Source organism: Paroedura picta, chromosome 5 (assembly GCF_049243985.1).
Source record: "Paroedura picta isolate Pp20150507F chromosome 5, Ppicta_v3.0, whole genome shotgun sequence".
In the NCBI taxonomy this organism is placed as follows: Eukaryota; Metazoa; Chordata; class Lepidosauria; order Squamata; family Gekkonidae; genus Paroedura; species Paroedura picta.
Window position 1 is genome coordinate 15,292,690 of NC_135373.1, and position 17,824 is coordinate 15,310,513.

The following is a 17,824-nucleotide window of genomic DNA, read 5'->3' on the forward strand; positions in this document are numbered from 1 at the left end:
AAGTCTCTTTTTCTTTAATGAGGGAAGATTTCCGTCTTGACTTTGGTCATGCCCCTCCTGCATTAAATATTTCCAATCTCCCATCCAGGTAGTGCCTGTCCTCCTCCTGGCCTCCTTATCCCTAGCAGGGGCTCTGTTTCTGCTTTCCATAGAGACAGAGCCCTTCCCTTTACTTTTCCTTGAGCTGAGTCTGTTCTTCATTCATGATCCCCTTTGGGTCCTTTGCCTGGCCCACCAAGAGCCCAGTCTGTCATCTTTGCCCTGTCACTAACAGCAAAGGGACTGAGAGCTTTTCTGTACCTCTCTAACGTAGGTAGGAGTGGGTGGGTGGGTGGGAGGGGTGGAAACCACCCTTCAGGGATGCCTCCAGGGGGTCCATGAGAAGGGAAGAAGGTGCTCTCCCTCTGACGGACCCACACTCGACTTGCCCGGTCATGGAGTGTGTGCAAGTTCCTCCCATGCAGCAGCAGCAACAAGGGAAACCTGCTGAGGGGGACCATCTGCTGCTGCTGCTGCCTCCTGATGTGCAGAAGGAGGAGGCTGAGGCCGTGCTGAGGGCCCCTGACCCTTGGGCTACCTCCCAAGAAGACAGCGGCCCAGGCAGAATGGAAGATGCTGCGGACTTTTCATCTCACCTCCAAAATCAGAACAGCCTTCACACCCCACCTGACCCTCCCCCTCTAGAGAGCCATCCTCATGGAGGTACGGGGGGCTATTCTGCCACAAAGGATGATTTGCAACAGACTGGTGCTGAGGCAATGGAGCCGTTGGAACCGGCCTGGAAAGAAACCTCGGGCCTCTCTGTTCAGGAAGACTTGGCCAGTGAGGCAGCCTGCACTGATGCCTCTTTGGTCACCGCGGCGGATATAACTGTCCGAGAATGCCTTAGGGACGCTGAACCGTCTCCCCAGCAGAACCACTGTTTGCAGGATAAGTCAGACTCCTCTTCTCAGAACTGTAGCTTAGATGTGGATACAAGGGCAGGTGGAGAATGCCCACAGGACAGTCAGTTGGACCAGGCCTCTCTGTCTGTGGAAGATGGGAAGCTGAAGCCTGGGGCAAAGCATGTCACATTTCCCTCTGATGAAGATATCGTGTCAGGTGCTGTGGAGCCCAAAGATCCTTGGAGGCACGGTAAGCAACAGACAAGTCTTCTAAAGATTCTTCTGTTCTTGGGGCTGAGCCAAGCTGGTCTCAGTCCACTATCTAAATGCATAGCCAAAGACAATTTTTAACATGTGACTGTGTTTGTTTGGATTTGAGTTTAACTTCTTTTCTCCTCTTTTCTTTTGGCTGAAAGTGTTTAAAGCAGCTTATGTTCATGAAGCAAAATATCCAGTCTAGAAACTTGATAGAAATAAATGCAACCCTCTCCCCACCCCCCAAAAAACCCTGGAATAGCTAAGCCAAGAACAAGTGCGCAAAAGACAGTAACCATCAGTTTTTAAAATCTATTTATTTACTTTCTTTATACCCCAATGAGAACCCAAAGTAGCTCATGGTGTTCTTCTCTTCTCCCTTTCATCTTTGCCTCAGGTACGTTAAGTTGAGAGTGTGTGATTGGCATAGGGTTATCCAGCAAGCTTCCATGGCAGAAGTGGGAATTCAAACCTGGATCTCCCAGCTAGTAGTCCAGCATTAATCACTATGCCACATTGGCTCTCAGTGAGATGTAGCAGTAGGAGAGGAGGGCTTGGCCACCATGCCTCTCCTGTAGGTCTTTTGGGGCCATTTGATTGGCCACTGGTGAAGTAAGATGTGTCATTTGACATGGCTGTTTTTCCACTGTTAAACTTTCTGGGGCCACTGAAAACTTTTCAAAACAGGAAAGTCTTCTCTTGCTGGTGAGAAAGTTTTATCAGGAGGTAATCTGGTGGCTCCCCCTGAGGTGGAGAGTTCTGTAATACTGCCTTTTAGAGAACACCCTGCTCACCCTCAGGGAAATACTTCAATCAAGGGAACAAGGCCTCTCTATCTGATTTAAGAGGACAGTGAAAGGCATTCTGGGAAATGCTCTCTAAGGTACACAAGGCCCAGTTTGAGGTTCAGCATGATTGCTTGTATCTTTTTACTGGCTCAGTTCCTATGCCCTTGGATAAACCAGACATGTAGCAGGTGAATCCAGATTTCCATGGATTCCCATGCCATGGAGAAATTTGTTTCCGTGACTTCTCTGTTCCTGCCTGCTGTTGAAATCACAGGAGTCATTAAAATGTTGACAAAGCTTAACATCTAACAACTGAAATGATCTGTGTTGAAGAACTCGACAGGGAAGGAAAACTTTAAAGCTTCCTCGTTTGGATAACTCCTTGTAGCCCAAATAAGGGGCCATTAATACTTGTTTCTCAAGGCATGGAAAGAAGAAATGAGCTTCAAACTTTTATTTCTCTTTTCTGTGCAGAAACTCTGCCACAAAGAGGAACCCTGAAACCATCTTTCTTTGCATTTCCCTTCCTCGAGGCCAGGAGTAGCCAAACTGTGGCTCTCCAAATGTCCATGGATTACAATTCCCATGATTCCCTGCCAGCATGTGCCAAACCTGCTTGAGATTTTAAAAATCTAAACACGGCTTCCCTCAAGCTGGGGAGTTTCAGGTGGGTAGCCATCTTGGTCAGCAATAGAAGAACACTGTTCAGTAGTACATTAAAGGGAGTTCTGATGTTCGAAAACTTATGCCCTGGGAATCTTGAAGGTGCTACTGCACCAAAATCCTTTTCTTCACCTTACCAGGTAATTCTCTCTTCTCAGCAATTTTGTCTGGCTTGCTCTTCCTCTCTCTCTTCAGTTTTTTGGGGACAGTGCCTTCCTCTTATTTACTCATAGAAACGGTCATATCCAGAATTGTAAATCTGCACAGCCCCCAAACACTGGGACAAAAATGCAGGGAATTTCTTTCATTGTCACGGCTCTGCAGTCACATGCTATGGGGCTGCTTTTCAGACAAGTATCTCATTCATTCTTGCAAGTGCATGGAAGTAGAAGGGCTCACGTTCCTGTTTATAGTGGAAGGGGAAGGTGCAGACTTGTCCAAAGCTGTTCAGGAAATCTGTGTCTGGGCAGGGGTTGAAAGCTAGCACTGTCCCGAGAATTCAGGCATAGCATTCTATCAGTCCGTAACAGCTCGGCTAAATTTTCATAACTCTGTAAAAGGCATTGCATTATTTTAATCAATGCTGAAAAAGCCTATAGTAGCTCATTAATTTTACACAGAGCAGGTTGTCAGCTGAATATTTCTCGATAGTGAATGTGCCCAACCAGTATGGTGTAATGGTTAGAACAGGGATTCCCAACCAGGGATCCATGGATCCCTGGGAGTCCATGTGAGCTTCAGTGGGGGTCTGTGGCCTTTCCTGCCTTAATGGATTTGGCCACAAGCTAGGGAACTGGCTGCTTCCATAGCACACCCCCCCGCCCCGAAGCATGGGTTCTCTTGCAGTTTCTGTGCCTTGAAGGGGGTGGAGCCTGCATACCTACTCCCACCTTAAACCGCCTCCTGTCTCCCCTTGTCCTGTCTGTTCAAGTGGGTGGTGATGTCACTTCTGGTGGCGTGGTGAGTGCGGCAGGGAAATGTGGTCAGCTGACATCACTTCCGGGGCTCCTTGAAGCCTGAAAGATTATTTCAGCGGCTCCTTCAGGGTCAAAAGGTTGAATAAGGCTAGATTAGAGTGTTGGACTAGGATCTGAGAGATTCAAGGTTCTAAACCCACTCTGCTGTGAAAGCTTGTGAGAAACACAGAGCTGGAAAGAACCCCAAGGGTCATCTAGTCCAACCCCTGCACAATGCTGGAAATTCAGTTACCGTTACCTCCACTTCCCCAGTGACACCCCCTACTCTGCTCTGTGCCCAGAGGAAGCAAAAAGTTTCCAGCATCCCTGGGCCAGTCAGGGCTGGAAAAAAATGGCTTCCTAATCCCAAAGTGGCAGTTGGCATTACATGGGCATATAAGAAAGGGGTTTCTTCATGGCCCTAGAAGGATTTCCTGAATGGATGGATGTTAATTAATTTTTTAAGATATTTATTGGGTGATATATGGCCATGTTGACATCGAATGTTGGCATTCGCTGTCAGGGGGCTCTTGGGAATTGTAGTCCATGGACATCTGGAGGGCCGCAGTTTGACTACCCCTGGCCTAGAGGGAGTGGGAAAGGGAGAGGCCTTAGGTGGGCATATTCTGCATGACTTTGCCACTTCTGGAGTTTCTCATAGCCTGAGGAATGGTTCAGGGGTTTCTCAGTGGTAAAGAAGCTGAGAAAGTCCCATCTAGCTTCTGTTTAAAAACCTCCAGAGGAGAGTCCACCATCTCTTGCAGAAGCCTGTTCTGGTAAGGCACCGCTTTTAACCATCAGGAAGTTCTTCCTAAAGTTGTGTGACTTTCAGCCAGTCACACACCCTCAGGCTGACCTACCTTACATGTTTGTTGTGGGGGGAAATGGAGGAGAGAGAATGATGTAAACCACTTTGGTTCCCCTTTGATGAGAAAAGTGGCATAGAAATGAAGCAAATACTGAGTGCCACTCTGTTTAGTATTTTTGTGCAGGCTCCAATGCTCCTGGGTAGCTGATGAACACGAATGTTACACTGGTGGTAAGGGATTTCTCACCCAGGTGACGCATGCCCCGTCAGACTGAGAATTTTCCCTTTTCATTATTCTCCATCTTACAAATGTCATCTTAAGATTCCCAGTTCCCACCAACTAGCTATTTAGGACAAGTCATATCTAGTGTTTTGCAGGAGATGGCATTAGATAATGCAATGTAACAGGCTCGCATGGCTGACAGGCCTGCTGTGCAACGGTTTAGAACCCAGGGCATTATTCACCTGTTGATTCAGAAGAGGCTGTCCTCCTTGAATCACCACGTTTCCTTCTCAAACACTCGGTCCCCTCCGTGTTAGATATGTTTCCCCCCCTTTGCAATGAGGCACAGCTGTTCCATACATTTGAATGGCTGTAAAGTTGTCCAAGGTAGCACTGCTGAAGTTGGTGGGTTTGTGTGAGATGCTTTGCAGAGATGTATGAATCCCCCACCTCTTCAAGTCAGACATTAGCAGCAGGGCTCTTCCCTTGGAACAGAGCCACAGGGTCATTCAAAGATGCGCTTGATTGTCAGCTCTGAGCCTTCTGACAAATGAGAGCATAATCCATTTTGAATGTCTTTGTTCAGCACTACAGAATGCAGTTTTGAGGCGTCCTTTGTAAATTTGGAATTCTGGGCCCGCCTGCAGATTTAGGATGGGGAAGGATCTTCTTGCCTAGGCATTTTTGTCTCTCCTTGATATCAATCACAAGCTTTGGCAGTTATGCAGACCTGCTGTTATAATGAGGCAAAAGAATTTAAATTCTCCAGCTGTGATTGAGTGGATTGAAAATTTAGACATTTGTATTTAGGGGGATGGACCAATCTGTGCATGTATCTACTTGGCTCCATATTTTATATTGTTATATGCTTCCTGTGTTTAAGTATGCCATGTACAATAAATAAGATGTCACTCGTTCAGATAGGGCTCTCTCATTTTGCTAGAAAAATACCTGGACTCTTTGGGGGCAGAGCCTGGAGAGGGTAGGGTTTGGGAAGAAGTAGGGATCTCAGTGGGGTACAGTGACGCAGAAGCCATCCTCCAAGATGCCATTTCCTCCAGGGGAACTGACTCTCTGCCATCCAGGAATCAGTTCTAATTCTCGGAGATCTCCGGGGCCCTCCCTAGAGGTATACAACCATACCATTGGCTCTTAAATTGTTGTTCAGCCACGGCTTCAGTGGAGGCTAAGGAAATGGCAGCTGGCGGCTAGGGCAGCCAGGTCCTTGGAGTAGAGCGGTGCCTTGATTTCTGTGTCCCAGGAACTCCATTCTTGGCTACCACATGGTCCCTTGCATTGTCAGGAGATGCTGCCTGCGCATGAATATCCTGCACTCCCAGTGGCTGCAAACAGGGAAAAGCCCTCTCACCCAAGAATCCTCTGTGCGCTCCAGGAGTTCCTCAGAACTCTCTATCAGGGAGCATGTGCATTTTACAAAGCTTCCCCACTTTGTGGTGTTTGTGCTTCATTCTTGACGGTCGTGCAGTTTGCCAAAGCAGTTTAACGTGTCGCAGCCGGGGTCGATTCAGTGGGAGGGAGCTGGGAGCTGTGCGACATCTTAATTTCACATTCAGCATGCAACGCTTTTCAAAATTGGATTACGGGAATGCCGCGTGGCATGTCATGTTTGCTTTCAGCTTTTGCGCACGCCGTGAAGGCATTTCAGAGAGCCTTGCTAGGAATTCTTTACACGCTCTACGCAGAATGGGTGTTTGGGGGCTGAGCTGCCTTCTTGAAAACCTGAGGAGTTTTCTTTGGATATGGAGTGGGGGGGGCACCTGAGCATGACATACATGTGGAAGACTTTCTCCCACGTTCTCCTCCACTCCTTACATAACTCAGGCCTAATATTTCAGTTCATGCTTGTGTCAGCTTCTGTTGTAGTTTCATGTCTATTTCACCGTTTCAAAGGATGTCAAAATAATTGGCAGGATTTGTCCAGCTGAAATCCCCAACCTAGCAGAAGTCAGTAGCTTACAAAGCCCTTACTGTCACCTGTTTTGCACTCTTCGCACTGCTGTCTCTCTAGGAGTTCTGCTTCAAGTAGAGGCACCCACATCCTAAGAGAAAGAAAAGAATCCTCCCGCTCTGCCTTTTCTACTTCACAAAAGATGTTCAGCAGGAGGGCAGTGCTTATTTGCCACAGGCAACACTGTGTGTGGAGATGCGCAGCTCACATTTGCTCAGAAAAATGTATGCTTAGATAAGTCTCAGAGGGAGCTCTTTCTTGGGGGCACGGTATCCCATGTAGCTGTCTCTGGGTGACCACCTTTGAATGTTGACTGTTTTGTGCATTCTATTTGCGATAAATGCCAATAAAATCACATGCCTGCTTGCCCGGTCTGGTGGTGGTGGTAGTTAGAGTTTGTCGGAGAAGCGGGGGAGGACAAGGACTTAATAGAGAACCAATACAACAAATAAATGAGTAGCAGTGGGGGTTAAGTAGAAGACCACGGCGATCTCAGGAAGGTGTTGAGGAGGGATCATAGAGTTGGAAGGTATCTCCTGGGTCATCTAGTCCAGCCCCGTGCACTATGCAGGACACCCACATCCCAATCTCTCATCTACTGTAACCTGCCACCCCCTTAAGCCTTCACAGAATTAGCCTCTCTGTCAGATGGGAAGTAGCCATTTTCTGTCCAGTGTAGTTCACTGATGCTGAGCAGACTGATGTTGAGTCAGGTCATTTCTGATTTCACAATATCCAATTTTCCTTCTTTCTGGTTCTTTTGGCTCAGACCTCTGTGTTCTCCGTGGGCTACATCGGCAGCTAAGTTTCCGGAAGGGTTTCTCCCAGCTGCATTATAAATGCCCAGGTTACTGGTAGAGAGCTGTCACCCTTCCCCAGTGGCTTGTTCAGTACTTGGTGGCCTGGGGGGCCTACCACGCCATACCATAGTTGACGTACTTTCCATAGAATTTGTGGGCAAGAAAGACGGGGTGTGACTTGGACAGCACTTTCCACTACCACCAGCCATGGGGACCAAGAGGGAACCTGCATGTTCAGAGGCAAGTCAGCCTCTAAATTCAAGTACCAGGAAGCAGCATCAGGGAAACACCTCTGCCTCTATGCTCTGTTGTTGGTCGTCCAGAGAACCTGGTTGACCACTGTCTGAGGAAGGATACTGGACTGGATGAACCACTGATCTGATCCAGTAGGGCTCTTCTTAGGTTCTTATATGTTCACACCTCTTTGTGTTACCAGCAAAATTTATCTTTATTTACATGCCTTCTGTTTGCTTTTAATTTGGGGTGGGGTTGTATGCTTTAGGCAAACCGAAAACACTGTCCAGGGATGGTTGGAACAGTGAAAGCCTTGTGCTTTAGTGACTTCATGTAAGTTCCTGAGGGTATACAGAAATCCCTGAGTTGGCCTTTTCAGTCTGCACCATAGCTTGGGTCAGCTGCAGCATCTGAGTGCAAGTGAAGTCTTATGCTGTCATTATCATGTCGGCTCTCCCATGTCCCACGCTGTCCTTTGTTTTGGACGGCTAAACTACAGCACTTGGGGTGGGGGGGATCATAACAGAGACAAATAGCCAATACTTATTTTTTTCCAATTTGAAAGCCTCTTGGAAGCTTTCTCCGTCCTTCCTCCATGCCAACCAGCTTCCATTACAGGGATAATCACTCTTTCTCCCTTAAGGTCTCTCCTGCTTGTCTGAAGGAATGTCCTTTGTACCACGTCCGATTGAAAAAAGATGTTCAGGCTGAAAGACAGCTTGCGGTATTAGCTTTCTGGAAGAGAGAGATTGGCCAGCATTTTTCTAAATTCTAGCTCTGTCCTGGTCAGCCACTGTGGCTCTCCAGATGTCCATAGATTACAATTCCCATGAGCCCCTGCCACTATGTATTTCTCACCCCCCCACAGTGTACTAGGATTCCTCTCTGGCCTTGTGAACATCAGGAGGTTTGCATGACTTGTGGCTCAGCAAAGAAGAAGCCCCCCCCCCACACACACACACATGCACACATGTACTGTGATTTTCTTGGTGCTCGACATCTCCTCTCCCAGAGTTCCCCAGAAGGCAGCAAAAGCCCATGAAGCTTTGTGAACCTGTACTTCTGCAGGTAATTTGGGAAATGTGTTTGTATCACTGACGGTGCTGGTCTCATCTAATAAAAGGCGTCACCTCACCTGTAGAAGTAGTGTAACTGCTCTTTGGATCAGGGTGGAATCAGGACCTTCATAACCTGTAAGGATAGTGTAGAGCCCAGTTCTTCCGTTTTGCATAGCAGCTTTTCTCAATCGGTGGCTTTGAGATTTGTTAGACGTGGAACTTAACAGAGGGCCCACTTAATCAAAACTTGGTGGAATGATTCTCATGACTGGAAACTTGGTGGAATGATTCTCTTGATTGGAATGTAATAGTGGATGGATATGAACTCTTCAGAAAAAACAGAATAGATCGAAGAGGTGGAGGAGTGGCACTGTATGTGAGGAAAGGGCTCACCTGTCAGGAAATTCTAGTGAAGGAGAGCATATCTACAGTGGAAAGCATCTGGGTGAAAATAAGCGAGGGGAAAACAAACAGTGTGGTGGTTGGTGTCTGCTACCGACCGCCTGACCAACGAGAGGATGTGGATGCTGCACTTTGTGAGCAGCTTGAGAAAATATCCAAGTGGCAGGACCTTGTCATCATGGGTGACTTCAGTTTCCCAGATGTGTGCTGGGAAACAAACTCTGCAAAGCGTCCTCAGTCATGCAACTTTCTGAGCTGCCTGGCTGACAATTTCATTTATCAAATGGTAGATGAACTCACAAGAGGTTCAGCCATACTGGACTTAATATTGACCAACAGGCAAGAGTTGGTGGATGAGGTGAAGGAGGTGGGGACCCTAGGGGGAAGTGACCATGTCCTCATAGAATTCCTTTTTGAGATGGTGAGGCAAGGAAGCTTGTAGCCAGACGCGGATGTTGGATTTTCGTACAGCAAGCTTTAATAAACTCAGAGACATGATGAGTGTCATACCATGGACGAGAATGCTGGAAGGGGAGGGAGCATGTGAAGGGTGGGCACTACTCAAACAAGAGCTATTGCATGCTCAATCAATGACTATCCCAGAAAGACGAAAACACTGCAGGAGTTCTAAGAAGCCTATTTGGATGAACAGAGAACTTCAAGAGGAACTAAGAAAGAAAAAGGAAATGTTCAGGAAATGGAGGGAAGGACCGAGCTCTAAAGAAGAGTACCTACAGGTTACTAGGCACTGTAGATCATCAGAAAGGCCAAAGCTGAGAGTGAGCTAAGATTGGCCAGGGAAGCCCACTGTAACAAGAAAAGATTTTTCAGTCATGTGAGGAGCAAATGTAAAGTAAAGGAGGAAATAGGCCCACTGTTGGGTGCAGATGGACAAACTCTAACGGAGGATGCAGAGAAAGCAGAAAGGTTCAGCACCTATTTTACATCTGTTTTTTCCCCACAGGTCAAAGGGTTTAGGCACATCTACAGATGGCAGTAGCCAAGAGATAGTGTCTGGGTGGCTGGTTGACATGGACAGAGAGGTTGTTGAGAGGCATTTAGCTGCACTGGATGAGTTCAAATCCCCTGGGCCGGATGAAATGCACCCGAGAGTGCTCAAAGAACTTTCCAGAGAACTTGCAGAACCCTTGTCCATAATCTTCGGGACCTCTTTAAGGACTGGGGGTGTCCCAGAGGACTGGAAGAGAGCAAACGTTATTACGCTCTTCAAAAAAGGGAGGAAGGATGACCCGGGAAACTACAGGCCAGTGAGTCTGACCTCTGTTGTGGGTAAAATAATGGAGCAGATATTAAAGGGAGCGATCTGCAAACATCTGGAGGACAATTTGGTGATCCAAGGAAGTCAGCATGGATTTGTCTCCAACAGGTCCTGTCAGCCCAACCTGGTTTCCTTTTTTGACCAAGTGACAGGTTTGCTGGATCGTGGAAATTCGGTTGATGTCATTTACTTGGATTTTAGTAAAGGTTTTGATATTCTGATGGATAAATTGAAGGACTGCAATCTGGATTTTCAGATAGTTAGGTGGATAGGGAATTGGTTAGAGCAGTGGTCCCCAACCTGCGGGCCTCAGCCGGGTGCCGGGCCGGGAAGGCCATGGCGCTGGGCCGCGGCTCCCTCTCCCCGTCCCCCCCCACAGTAAAAAACCTTCCCAGGCCGCAAGCTCGCGGCCCGGGAAGCTTCTTACTGCGGGAGGGCGGGGAGAGGGAATCAGGGCCGCATCGCGCATGCACGTCCGCAATCGCGCATGCGCGGCACTTTTGCGGCTCAGCTTAGGGCTCAATTACTGCATCCATGAATCTTACATTGTGGTGAATCAGATAGGGAGGCCACTCATATGCAGATGACACCCAGTTCTTCCTCTTGATGGATGACCGCCCTGACTCTCCCCCCAGAATCCTTAGGCTGGAAGCAGCGACAAAGTGGCTCAAGCAGAGTCATCTGAAGCTCAACCCTTCAAAGATGGAGGCCCTGTGGCTGGGTAAGAAGGGACCAAGTGAGGAAGTGTGCTTACCCAACCTGGATGGAGTGTGACTAGAAGTAGCCAAGTCCGCCACAATCCTGGGTGTGATCCTCAACGCCTCCGTCTCTATGAAGGTGCAGGTCACAAGAGCAGGCCTTCTACCACCTCTGCCAAGCCAAACTAATAGTGCCCTACTTGGCCCCAGAACACCTAGCCATAGTGATCCATGCAACAGTCACCTCTAGACTGGATTTCTGCAACTCGCTTATCCTTGATCCAGAAAGAACAATTATTTCAGAATGCTGTGGCCAGGAACCTTACTAACACCCCAGGGAGATCCCACATCCAGCTTGTACTCCCAACAGTTCAACTGGCTCCCAATTGAATACCGGATTAGCTTAAGATTTTGGCCATACGTGGTCTGGGCCCAGTGTACCTGAGAGACCATCTCTCTGCCTACACCCCCAAAAGAGCACTGCACTCTGCCACCGCTAACTGGCTGGTGATCCCTGGCCCCAAAGAAGTACATTGGACCTCAGCTGGGCACTGGTCTTCTCTGTATTGGCCCCACTTGGTGGAATGAGCTCCCTGAAGAGATCAGGGCCCTGCCCGAACTCCTGGAATTCTGCATGGCCTGCAAAAGGGAGCTCCTCCACCAGGCATTTGACTGAGGTTAATCCTACCTCAAAACATCTGGTGGTTCCCCCCACCCCCCTAAGTCAGACCCTCCATAACCTGAATGTTTCTGACCTCCCCAGGGGTTCTATTAAAGTTCTTCTATTAAAACTGTTCAATGAATTAATTATGGTAATTTGTTAAACCTTTGCTTATTGTTAAAATTGTTATTGATATGCTATGTTGGAACTGTTATTTAATGTATGATGTTCTATGTATCCTACAACAGGGGTAGTCAACCTGTGGTCCTCCAGATGTTTGTGGACTACAATTCCCGTGAGCCCCTGCCATTCGGGTAGTCCATGACTACCCCTGTTCTACAACATTCCTCGTAAACCTCCCTAAGCCGTATGGAAGGGCGGAATAAAAATATAAAATAAATAAAAATAAAATAAATAAATAGTCTTTAAGGTGCTCCGAGCCTCCCACTTGGACGTGGGGGAGTAAGGAAAGACGTCTGTCTAGAATCCCTCCACCTCCAAAGATGTTATTTTTAAAAATAATTTTTATTGAAACTTATAAGACAAAGAAAATTCAGGAAAAAAAGACATAACTGTGAAACTTCTGAGTTTCTTGGTGACAAATTCTGTTACCAATTTATCCAAGCTCATAACAAGATTACTTACTTGTCCTAAAATCCATCTTGACATTTGAAATCTGTGAGATCTGTGCCAGAATTTTTCTGATCCAGGGCACTCAAGTGTTTTTTTTTGCGTTTTGAATTTTCTAAATTAATGCTGAATTTATTTTACTTTATGTCTGTTTTACTGATATCAACCTCCCTGAGCCTGCCCTAAGGAGGGACAGCCAATAAATCTAATAAATAATATAATAATAAAGCAATCCTTTGTCATCAACTCCCAACCTAAGACAAAAGTTTCTTTCCTCCCCCAGTCTTTTAAACCTCAAATCGTTAATTCATTTCCTCTCCCCATTCTTGCAAAAAGTCAGTAAGCAGTTTCTAGTTAGCAATGGATAGTTATTGTCTTGCCTTTTTAAGCAAAGAAATGAGTTTAGCCATCTCAGCACATTCAAAAATCTTCAACAACCAGTCATCTACTATGTGAGTATTCTTGAAGTTCTCCAGTTTTGAGTGTACATTAGTCTCAGTGCTATTACCATACCACATAAAAGGGAATTTGTGACAAAGGATGGCCCACCGGTTAAGCAGCATGAGTGTCCCACCCTCTGGGTCGTATCAACTCTGTGTAATCTCATGAGTCTCTGTGAAATGAGCTCTGGGCCTTCAGGAACTAATGCAGTTCTGCAGGGCTTGTAAGATGGAGCTCTTCTGTCAGGGGTTTGGTTGAGGCCAGGCTGAGGAGACATGGTTGCTCCTCCTCCTCTGACCCCCCATATTCCCTCCATCCAGGTAACATCTCTAGATGGATATCTGGGTAATGTCTCCTTTCATCGGGTGTTGGGTGTGTGTGTGTGTGTGATTTGTATTGTTTTAATATTTTCATCAGACTGGAGAGAGGTGAGTAGCGGGGTACCTCAGGGCTCGGTGCTCGGCCCGGTACTTTTTAACATATTTATTAATGATCTAGATGAGGGGGTGGAGGGACTACTCATCAAGTTTGCAGATGACACCTAATTGGGAGGACTGGCAAATACTCCAGAAGATAGAGACAGAGTTCTAGGTAACACTGTGTGTGAACGAGACCTTGGGGTACTTGTGGATTGTAAACTAAACATGAGCAGGCAGTGTGATGCAGCGGTAAAAAAGGCGAATGCCATTTTGGGCTGTATCAACAGGGGCATCACATCAAAATCACAAGATGTCATAGTTCCATTGTATACGGCACTGGTCAGACCACACCTGGAGTGCTGTGTGCAGTTCTCGAGGCCTCACTTCAAGAAGGACGTAGATAAAATTGAAAGGGTACCAAGGAGAGCGACGAGGATGATCTGGGGCCAAGGGACCAAGCCCTATGAAGATAGGTTGAGGGACTTGGGAATGTTCAGCCTGGAGAAAAGGAGGCTGAGAGGGGACATGATAGCCCTCTTTAAGTATTTGAAAGGTTGTCACTTGGAGGAGGGCAGGATGCTGTTTCTGCTGGCTGCAGAGGAGAGGACACGCAGTAATGGGTTTAAACTTCAAGTACAACGAAATAGGCTAGATATCAGGAAAAAAAATTTCACAGAGTAGTTCAGCAGTGGAATAGGCTGCCTAAGGAGGTGGTGAGCTCCCCCTCACTGGCAGTCTTCAAGCAAAGGTTGGATACACACTTTTCTTGGATGCTTTAGGATGCTTTGGGCTGATCCTGCGATGAGCAGGGGGTTGGACTAGATGGCCTGCATGGCCCCTTCCATGATTCTATGATTCTAATATGTTATATCTGCTGATTTTAAATGTGCATCCTGAACTATGATGTTAGCTGTTGCAAACCTGCTGTGTCAGGAGCAGCAGCCTATAAATACAATGAAATAGAGAAAGAGAGACTGTAAATAAAATAAATATAAATAATAATAGAATACAATGCTTCTGATGCAACCCATCTTAGGTAAGAAGTGTAGATCCATCGATTTCAGTACGCGTGCTCTTTACAAACTCCTTATGGAAAACAGATTTCTGTCCAGTGTCCATGCGATGGTCTCCTGACCTCAGGCAGTCTCTGCGCCATTTGCACCTCCTGGTATTTTTACCATCTCTACGACCTGATCTGTAGAAAGTTGTCCACCATACTGGCCTTTCAGTAGAAGCTGACAGTCCCAATCTTTTGATCAGTGGTGTCCACAATTCATCTTGGAAGTGACCTGGGTGACAGGGAAAAATAATGAACTGATGCTCTGAAATGACAATTTCCCGCCAGCCCTTCGCTTAGGTTTTTTGCATGGCTGTATAAAAAGGGAAGATAAGAGGACTTTCCTGGAAACTTGCTTCAAACTGGTTTGACTAGTTACCAAGCATTTTCATTGTGTTACCTAATACTTTACAGCTGGCACGTAGCTTCTCTGAGTTTTTCCCCCAAAAAATATGATTGAGGAACAACACATTTTGTCTTAGGTAATGTTTCTAGTCCTCATGATACTAATTCATTTCTGACAGCTGATATAACTTGGTGTCTCAGAGACTGAGCTGCAGAAGCCCCAGTCTTGAATCTTAACCTCTGGTATGAACTTCAGTAGGCGTCTATCATGTGGTACTCTCAGTCCTTCATCTGCAATATTATTATATGTAATAATAGCATTGGTTTACTTGTTGTTGTAAGGGTTATAGAATCCTATAGTAGGAAGGGGCCATCCGGGCCATCTAGTCCTACCCTCCTGCTCCAGGCAGAATCAGCCTGAAGCGTCTAGGACAGGGGTAGTCAAACTGCGGCCCTCCAGATGTCCATGGACTACAATTCCCAGGAGCCCCCTGCCAGCGAATGCTGGCAGGGGGCTCCTGGGAATTGTAGTCCATGGACATCTGGAGGGCCGCAGTTTGACTACCCCTGGTCTAGGATAAATCTCTGTCCAGCCGCTGCATGAAGACCACCAGTGAGGGGGAGCTCCCCACCTCCTCAGGCAGCCCATTCCACTGCTGAACGACTCTGACTGTGGAATTGTTTTCACTGACATCCAGCCGATATTGTTCTCCACATAGTTTAAACCCATTACTCCGGATCCTCTCCTCTCCTGCAAGATAACAAAGTTCTTTGAACTGCTAAGCAGTAGACTGCAGCCTTCCTCATCATTACGCTCAGCATTTATACTGCACTGTCACACGTTCAGAGTTACGTTGCAGTCCTTACAACAAACCTGCAGAGAAGGCTGCTAGTAGCCACTTCCTTCACATTGCCCCAGCCAGTCAGTTGTCCTCTATACCAGGGGTCCTCAGCCTTTTTTGCAATTCTGACATGGGATGGTGGGCGGCAACTGCAGAATGGCTGCCACAAGAGGTGGAACAAGCTGAAAGAGTCAGGGAATGAGCTCATGCATACCTCTAAAAATAACTCTTCACTGTTTCAGGCAGAAGCCGTATTTAACAGTCCTTTAAAATGAAAATAGTTGTTTAAAACAAGCGTTTTTACCCGAGCTGCATGTTGGCTCAGTTGGGCATGTGGATCTGGCTCTGCCAAATCTTTCAGTCTTCAGCCAAGGCAGCCTAATATTCTCTCCCCACCACCCCAACCCAGCCCTCGAATCCCAAAGAGGCCACAGCACTTGCTGGCAGCAGCCAAATTTTTGTTAATGAGTAGCCCGGCGTTGTTTTGAGAGCTCCCCGTGTCTTGGAACGGCTTCTGTGTGACCGCACTCCACATTGGGTTAGCCCTGCTTGGTGGGAGCCTCTCCAGTGGAAGCCGGCTGCCCTCAAAGCCTCCGCTGAGTCATGTCTGGTCACGACCGCTGATGTTCCCCCCGATTGCCTTGATTAAGCAAGCCGGCTCCCGACTGGCTCAACCCGCAGGGCCTGCTGAGTCGATGGGCTCGCTGAGCAACCTTTGGAACCACCATCTTTAAAATTCTTCTTTTGGAAAGGAGGTTATGTCTGCCTGCCTCAAGAGAAAGCCAGCTGCACCTTGCATGTCACCTACGCAGCCCCGACTCAGGCTAACAGTGGGTAGCGTTTTACGGTGCGGCGGTCTTTTCCAGCCTGTGGGATGGGATTTTTTTCTTCACTGCATACACATATGTTCTCAGGGTTACTCTAGTGCAGGGGCAGTCAAACTGCAGCCCTCCAGATGTCCATGGACTACAATTCCCAGGAGCCCCTGCCAGCATTTGCTGGCAGGGGCTTCTGGGAATTGTAGTCCATGGACATCTGGAGGGCTGCAGTTTGACTATCCCTGCTCTAGTGAGTTATTTAGAATTTGGGGGGGGAGGGGGGGACGGACAGAGAGGCCGGCATGCTACCTCCACATGCAAAGTCTATGCGTGTTAGAATACCACTCACTTTGAGTTTGTAGTGGGAGCAGCTGTGTGCTTTGCATGAAGTCTGTTGGTTTCTCAAAAACATCTGGTTAGTGCCATAAAAATGGAATGCTGAAGTAGCTAGGTGCTACAGTTGTAGTTTACGTAGGACACAAAAAATCCTCGGGTCACCCTCGGATGAGTCACTCTATCAAATAAAATTGGACTTGTGGGTCACTGTATTCAAACAGGGTGGGAAATGCCGCTGTACTAGGTTGGGATGTACAACATCTGCAGTGTGCGTTACTGAGCTGGATATAAAGCGTGTCGGGCAGATAGGATCAGAACTTGCTGATGATTTTCAGATTATCTCCTGCAGTGTCCTGATTGGCTCACCGTTAGACTTCCTGCTTTTTGAGTGTGCTTCCTCCCTGCTTGCCTCCGGAAAAGTTGTTGATCACAAGAACGACTGCAGCTAGCTGAATGGTTCGGTCTTTGCCTCTTTTTTATGTGTATGTTTTGGTTCATAAATTAAACTTTTTTATTATTTAAGCTTCCTCATGCTCAGCTCTCTCTGCACATTTGAACTCTACCAACATACTGGGGATGAGTTTTACTTTAATGAGAATGAAAGGGGCAGGGAGGTATTTAGAGCCCATCTAGTTTCAAAGGTCTTGAAATGTTGTTAATTTTGCAGGTATTATGCACCGAAACCTCCAGTTGCAACTGGCAGCTCCCCATAATTGAGACACTCCATTCCTGGTTGCTGTTTTGACCCCACTGGATAATAGGATGCTTGAAAACAGGGAAACCTATCATGGGTTTCTTTAGTTCAGTGCTGTTGCAAAGGAGAGGATCTGTCCTCAAGGAGAACAGGTCAGTTGGTGACTGTTGACTTGTGATAAGCAAGTGGAACCTCCATGTCTAAAGGCTGTCTATCCTGGAGCGTGAGGCACTCTGGGTAAATCAGGGAGGACCATAGCCATTATGTCCTGCTTGTAATCTCCCGAGACCATTCTGATGACCTGTTTGCAGCAGCCGAGCGCAGGATTACGCATCTCAATGGGTCTGATCCAGCAGGGCTGTTCTTAACGGTCTGCTACGCTCTGAGATTGAAGACCAGAGGTCTTGTCCAGCATCCAGTTCCTTTTGAATAGCGATGCCCAGAACGGAACCAGAATCTCTCGGGTTTGCACGGCCCCCAAACTAGGAGCTGTGGCTGTGCTCGAGGGCGTTTCTTGGCTAGCAATGGCGGCTCTGCAGCTAATATGGTTTTGAGACCCTTTTG

At 47.2% G+C, this 17,824-nt stretch overlaps 1 protein-coding gene across 1 annotated transcript in view; it reads left to right on the forward strand.

Moving 5' to 3' along the window:
- Nucleotides 1-343: 343 nt before the first annotated feature.
- PPP1R37 (protein phosphatase 1 regulatory subunit 37) overlaps nucleotides 344-17,824 on the forward strand; it is a 62,075-nt gene continuing 44,594 nt past the window's right edge. The window contains exon 1 of the mRNA XM_077336622.1: nucleotides 344-1,134. Within this exon, the coding sequence (XP_077192737.1) occupies nucleotides 378-1,134 (757 nt within the window). The 5' untranslated portion in view covers nucleotides 344-377. The remainder of the gene's footprint in view (nucleotides 1,135-17,824) is intronic.